The following is a 7,491-nucleotide window of genomic DNA, read 5'->3' as shown; positions in this document are numbered from 1 at the left end:
TGTGTGTTTTTCAATCCATTCTCAACAGTAAGGCCACAAGAGGGGGAGAAGGGCCCACTAAGTGACCCTACTCTCCACCAAGAAAGAATACATATCTTTCTCATGATAAAAATGTGTTAATATGCATATTTTTCAATGAATTGGGTCAATATGGATCCATGTGTTTGACCAATCATATATAGAATAGACTTTCTAGGAAAAAGAGCAAGATGTACCTAATGGAAAATTTTGTGCCATACTTTCTTGGATTAGTAAAGCCACCTCATAAGCCAATCTTTCAATCGTGAATATGTTTGTAAAATATGAGCAAAAAAAGAGCATTATTATATAAGATCAAAAGTCCTAGAACGGTTCTCATAGTTATTTTAATAAAAGAAAGTTCTACGATTTCAACAAGATCACTTTCAATGTCAATTTCAACTAGTGATACTAAGAAACCATCACCAAGTTATAACCCTTCAAATCATTAGGATGCACAGGATCAATAGCAACCACAAGAACCATTTGGTAAATGTAGGGCTAGAATTTGAGGTTATCTCTATAAATATAGCAATAACCCTCGAAATAGCATACACCCAAAACCATTTGTAAAAGTGGGACTAGAATTTAGGGTTGCCTCTATAAATATAGCAATAGCCCTCCCAATCACATACGCCCAAAGGATCCATTGCTTTTACAAAAACCATTTTGTTAGTGCAAAAACTAGATCGTGAGTTTTTTATATTTATTTACTTATTTAATAAAGCAATATATTCATAGCCTAGCTAAGAGCTAGGAGAGAGAGAGAGAGAGAGAGAGAGAGAGTGTGTGTGTGTGTGTGTCACTATTCCCTTCAAAAAAATAATAGTATTATTAAAAATATAATAAATCATTTAAAAGTTCTAAGTACTTTCAAAAATGTAGATAGAATTTAAATATCCATACAAAGTAACCTTAAAACTAAAAAGGTAATACAAATATAGGTTAAACTTTGTTAAAATAAGTAAAACTAAACTTTGAGCATATAAGCAAATTCAATTTTTCGTTAAAAGTACAATAGGGGGGAAAAGAAAGTAGATTTTGTCAAAAAGAAGTCATTGAAAGTAGTCTATCCAAGCTTAAGTGAGTGAAGGGTCCATCTATTACATGCATCCATACAAAAGATGAAGGTAAGAACCTCACCATCTCATGCATATTATAGGTGTCATCACAGGATCGGACTGTCATTCTAGTTGCATCCAGAAAGATGCTAGAAAAACAAACTCTAAGGACTTATTCAATAGTGTTACTTATATGAAAAACTATGATATCTAAATGCATACTATAGGTGTCATCATAGGACTTGGTTGTCATCTTGGTCACACCTAACGAAGATGCTAGAAAAACAAACTCTAAGACTTATTCAATGGTGTAACTTATATGAAAAACTATGATATCTAAAGGCTCTTCGTTATTATTTAGAGCAAACATATTATGCTTTTTTTAAAAACCTTTTATGAACACTTTAGAAAATGAATCACAAGAATATTTTATTAATGCATACCATTTGAGGGTTACTTTCAATGTTAAAAAACACAAATTGTATAGAGTAGATAAAACATCATCTTCATTAATTAGAAGGCTTAAACATTAGAAATTAAGGTCCCAAGAATGCTTGAAAAGATAAACTTGTATGCACATTAATAGAGCTTTGAAAACATAAATATAGCAAACAATGGTATAGAAGATTCACGAGTACTATCAAGGATATCTTAGTCTAGTCATAAGCCAACATTTAGGCTTATAACACCTAGAAATAAGGATTGATCACTATGACATTCGGGTTTGGAAAGGCTATACTTACATAGCAAGACATATACTAGAATCCTATAGTACATTAAAATATAAGGCATTGTGATCAGGTGTACGAATTGGTAGAGAGAGAGGGAAGACTGACCACGACTAATTCTAAGGATACTAGATCAGCATATGTTGTATCTCAATGTAAGATGGAGCTAACAAATTTTGAACGAGTCATCTCATAATAATTGGACAACAATCCTAATTAAGCAATTACTAAAGTTGCTATATCAAATGTTTTCTTATAAAGCCAAATTGTGTGCGTGCGTGCGTGCGTGCGTGTGTGTGTGTGTGTGTGTGTGTGTGCGTGCGTGTACGTCAGGTTGTGATTAGTTTGATTTAGCAAAGCCTGAAATTACCACCTGATTATTACCTTTTGCAAGCCGGTAGTTTTAAGCCGTCCTAGCACAATATATATAACTAAATAATATTAACCCATACACATGCACATGCACACCCACACATATATGTACACTTATACTTAAAATCTGTGTGATTGCACATGTAAGATGATATAAACAAAGAATGTGTGTATGTTCGTGTGTTTGTCCTAGGTTACACACACAGACGTGTGCAAGTGTGTGTGAATTGTCTGTGCGGGCAAGCCTACATTAGAGAGGGTGTGTGTGTGTGTGCACATGCACATGTAAGAACATATGTACCTTAAGACAAGTGCTAGTAATAATGTGTCTACAAATGTGTTGGTGCACATGTAGGAACATATGTATCTTTAAGGCAAGTGCTAGTAATAATGTGCCTATAAGTGTGTTGGTGGTACATGTGTGCATACTTAGCTAGAATAGAGTACCAAAGAAAGGAAAGGGAGAGGTTTATCAAAAACCTATATGACTAAGACTAAAGAGGTGTAGTTCTCTGCACGAGAGAGAGAGAGAGAGAGAGAGAGAGAGGGGAAGGTTAAGTGTGCCTCTGCGTGTGTGTGTGTGTGTGTGTGTGTGTGTGTGTGTGTGTGTGTGTGTGTGTGTGTTCCAAGAAAGCTATAGCAAAAATATTTAATAACATACATTGCAAGATAAGACAAATTCTAGAGGGGTTCATGCTTGGAGTATTTCATTCCATGATGCTAAAAAATACATTGAGATTACAAGAGGGGCCTTGATGCCTGATTCATGACATTCCATAACGAAATAAAGACAACTGCAAAAGCAACTTAGCAATTAAAACAATATGAAGAGGTTGTGCTTGGTACCTCCATCCACACAAAAGAAGGTTAGTACCTTGCAACTATTGCATATTAGCATAAATAACTAAGAATAGTAGTTACTAGAATGATAATCTTGGCTAGATTAACAACCACACTATATCACCATTAGCACTACTAGCTTTTGAGTGAAAAAGCCACATCCATAATACCCCATGGTAAAAGGGGAACCTTGGGAGGCCCTTATCAAAGGATCTCTCGAGTTAGATAAGAACTAAGCCTTCTTACCAAATCTTCCATACAAGAGTGGGAATATGCCATCCCTTAAATATATGTCAATAACACAATATGGTTGGCCTATGCAAGTGTAAAAACCCAATCAGTACTACGATAAATCCTTGATGGATTTATACCTTATGTGTGAGAGAGAGAGAGAGAGAGAGAGAGAGAGAGAGAGTGTGTGTGTGTGTGTGTGTGTGTGTGTGTAAAGAGGCATATACAAAGCGAGAGAGGGAGAGGCAATAATATATGTTAGAGAAAAAACAAGAAGTGTGTAAGGTGCTTCAAGCTATGAGATAGCTTAAAACTAATTTCATATACAATCAAAACTAATTTCATGTCTCCTATTGATACTAATTCCATATAATCAAAACTAGCAAGAGAGAGAACTTAAAGAGGGAAGTGGTGTGCAAGTGAGATGTGTGCTACATTTGTGTGTGTGTGTGTGTCGCGCGCACACACACACACATACCTAAACGAATTTTTTGGACTCCTAACATAGTTTTGCTTCTACATTACTTTTAGATTCTTCTTCCCTCTCTAACATTGTACTTAGCTCATTGTCTTTTGTTAAATCTTACTCTCCGATTTTTTGCCTTGCTCTTAAAACTTGTTGAAGGCCATGTATCCTTCTATCTACTATGTTTCTACAAACCCAAATTTTAACATCTTATTGTTCAACTTTGTATTGCATAGCATGTGCATGAATGAAGAGACATAAACACCATGTGGCACCATGCAACTTGTTACCACATTGACAAAATATACATTTGATTCCTTCATCTCCCCAATATGAGCAAAGAGAGATTGGCACTATTAACACTGTCAAAATGGACCTTTGATTGCTCTGCCTCCTGCATCCTAACAGCTTTAGGCTAGTAAGCACTTTGTTAATGACTTCTTACAACGCCCCCTTTTGAGTTCAAGCTTCCCCTAATAAAAGGGAAATGGACTTTACACACAAAAGTAGCTAATTAGCTTCTGGATACCATCAATATCCAATTGATAGCGGAGAGCAAATGTGATTGCACACATTCTAGACCAACAAGGGAAATTACTTACCAAGATGGAATGCATTCTACAAACATTTAGAGGGTTCTTGTGATTGCACACACTCTGGACCAACAATGGAAATTGCTTACCAAGATGAAATGTATTCTACAAACATTCTGAGGTTTCCTCTTAGAACTTGTGTAAGACTTAAGTTTATGAGGCTAAACTTCATACTTTGGAGGAGAAGTGCATGGGAGGCGCCAACGTGAACCAAACTTAAAACGGATGGAGGGTACCACAAGATGCTCCACTTGCATAATAAAATGAAGGGGATAGAAGCCCATCTTTTTCCATACCAGTCTCAAGCATCGTTGAAGCACAGTTCGAGCAAAGCTAGCTTTCACAACACTATTAGTGTAGTATCAACCCAGCTTGTGTTCAGGGCTGAAGTGCTGAGGGCACGGCATGACTTGCATGGCATGGATTGGCAGCTGACGTAGAAGGCCACAGGTTATGGGGATTGACGGCAGTTTTGACAGCCAAAAACGGAACTCGTGATCGAGGGGAAAAATTTCCTGATAGTTTACCAATCTATGGCTTATCTAGCTAAGGAACATACAGTACGACTTGGTGAACATGCTATTCTATGTGTACGAACAGGGCATTCTGTCCATGCGTGTCTATATACGCCTGGTTATGGAGTCTGGTTTAAGGCCATACGATCAAGACCTTTCAATCCCACCAGATAGATTGCAACACTTACAGCAGACTATCAAATTCGTAGTGTGAGCTGGCACATGGTTAAGTCATTTGTTCTGATTCGAACAGACTAGTATTACCAATGCCTTGTTGAAGTATTATACATGAACCAACTAGAGCTAATCTCCATAGAAAGCCTCTTCCACTTGAATGCGAATGAAATCAAAAGTTTATGCCACATGTGATATTCCTACAGCAAAAATCTGTATGAACCCATTGCATGGAGCAGGGGTGCCTACAAGGATTTGAATGATATCAGACGTTTATAGCACATATGATACTCCTGCAGAGAAGTTTGTGATGGGAGTACCAAATAACACAATCATTTTTTCACCCTGGAAGCCTCCCCCTCACCTGCTGCTTTCTTTCCACTCCTCTGGGCCATTACAGACCTGCTTGTTTGTTGCTTAGATTTTGCCTCCTGCACAAGGCGGAGCATAGCTGCTTTTTTGTGCTGAGAACTGCTGACACATCGGCGCCTGCGAAACCAAAACCTTTAGCTTAGTCTAAGAAAACTGGAACAGAGTAAATCAACTCTGATGAAAACCAACTGTAAAAGTTTACTATGCACAGCAACAATTTTATGAGTCGTGCATTGCAAATAAAAGGATTAGTAAGCCAGAGTTCATTTGCAACACCATTATCAAGTTGAAACAGTAAAAAGCTTATAAAGACAGCCTGTAAAGAACGCAATAAAGACACGTACAGCACTCGGCCGAAGTTCAATAGTGTGCTTGAGGCAGTTTTGTATCAGTTTGAAATAACAAAATTTCTCTGTTGATTTAATGAGATGCACATTGTAAAACCGCCCAATTAATTCTTGCAATGTACACTAAAATCACAAGCATAATTGTCTAAGTATCTAAAGACGTGGTCAAAAGGAAGGAAGCATCTAAAGAAGGGGGTACAATACACAAATAAAGCTCAAAGTAGTGTCACCTTTATTCTTGGTCTAATATAAGGTTTCAAAAGAATCAGAGAGCTCATGGGACAAAATCTATCCAGAAATATATTCCCATTAAATGTAAGCCCAAAGTTGTTTCACTATATTCTTGGTTTGTATATAATGGTCTCAAAGGGATCAGAGAGCTCATGGAATAAATCCACCCGGACTATACTCCCATTAAATGGTCACATTTGAAGCATTTTTGTGAGCTCTATCACCATCTGTACTTCCAGGAAGAACAGATCATTTCTGGAGGTGGCTGTGAAAGCCGTTATAGAAGCTGCCATCTACTTTTTTAAGGCCTTGCCTAAGTGGGCTGGGGGGTCAAACTATGTTGGTCATTGCTAAATGCAACACTGCATTCAATTGTTTATATTGCTGCAAAAGAGATTGTACACTAGCCAAAATTAGCGCTAGAGCAGGTTTCAGGTTCTACTATACAATGACCCATGGTACATCATCAACCAAAACTGATCTATACAAAATTTGGCAATCTTGTGTCTTAAAATCCACTCCTGCAGCCTAATAACTCTATGCAGATCCTCACCAGTCAGTTGAAAGAGATTGGCAAGCCTTAATAATTGACAGTGAGAAGCTGTAGCAAGTTGGCAATGCAGATACCATTGAGACAGCAACCTCTGTTGTCGATCTGCTATGTACTCAAGCTATCTACATAATCATGCAAGTAAACCTGGAACAGTCAGCTTGGCTAAAATCACATGGCTGCTCAGAATTAGCCCACCTTATCCATATGGCTCCTGCCGTCAGCACCAGACCACCAACTGCCCACAGTATCACATCACTTTGATCTAAGCACTTCAAGAATTTACGCAATCTCTGGTGTGATGACTGCCGTCTATTGAATGCACTAGTTTTCTCAACTCTTTCTCCTGTATCTAGCCTTGGCTTTCCATCAAAGCAAAATGTACCCACAATGTGTCTTGAGCTTGGAACAGAAAAACCAGCAAGCTGGCAAAATTCTGTGCCATTGGATGCCCATTCTGTGGCACGTGCACAGATAATGTCCTTGGGGCCACATGGATTTAAAACCTGCAAAGATATCCATTCTGTTATAGGGAACCAAGTTAGCAATCGACTTCTTTATTTTATAGACATGCACGTATGAGTACTGATCTTACTTGGTTTATTGAATCAAAGGAAAAGAAAGCATCTCGACAAGCATTCAGCAATGATTCGCAAAAAGAGTTACACAAGACAGGGGGACCTTGCTGCACCCCAACCATTGGATCACATATTGCACATTCCATTGCTTCCCAGAACATTATGCAGTCCTGACTCCCCTCACCATCAGAAGCAAGTTTTCTGATGGCAATCAAAGCAGGATGCGTTTGAGCTGCAGTGCAACATGTCTTCTTGCGGTATATTCTGCAGAGTGTCAGATCATCAGGTCCCTTCACAGACATTCTAGGAAGCTTCCCCTCTAGTGTGAACTTTGGAAATCGCCTGCCTTGAGAGGCACAATAAAGGCCATTTCCATCTGCATAACAATCACCAGTATTATATATATTTGGTTTAG

At 38.0% G+C, this 7,491-nt stretch overlaps 1 protein-coding gene across 1 annotated transcript in view; it reads right to left on the bottom strand.

Annotated features, from left to right (window-relative positions):
• Positions 1–5,133: 5,133 nt before the first annotated feature.
• The window catches only part of LOC148035321 (folate receptor family protein), a 49,776-nt gene continuing 47,418 nt past the window's right edge, over positions 5,134–7,491 (bottom strand). Inside the window, exons 2-4 of the mRNA XM_087680332.1 lie at positions 7,094–7,452; positions 6,697–7,004; positions 5,134–5,487 (exon numbers count right to left, since the gene is read on the bottom strand). Of these exons, the coding sequence (XP_087536458.1) occupies positions 5,331–5,487; positions 6,697–7,004; positions 7,094–7,452 (824 nt within the window). The 3' untranslated portion in view covers positions 5,134–5,330. The remainder of the gene's footprint in view (positions 5,488–6,696; positions 7,005–7,093; positions 7,453–7,491) is intronic.

The sequence above is a fragment of the Lygodium microphyllum genome, chromosome 6 (assembly GCF_053477565.2).
Source record: "Lygodium microphyllum isolate KBCC chromosome 6, Lygodium_microphyllum_v1.1.10, whole genome shotgun sequence".
Classification (NCBI taxonomy): domain Eukaryota; kingdom Viridiplantae; phylum Streptophyta; class Polypodiopsida; order Schizaeales; family Lygodiaceae; genus Lygodium; species Lygodium microphyllum.
The sequence above is the reverse complement of the archived record's forward strand: the minus strand, read 5'-3'. Positions and strand labels throughout refer to the sequence as shown.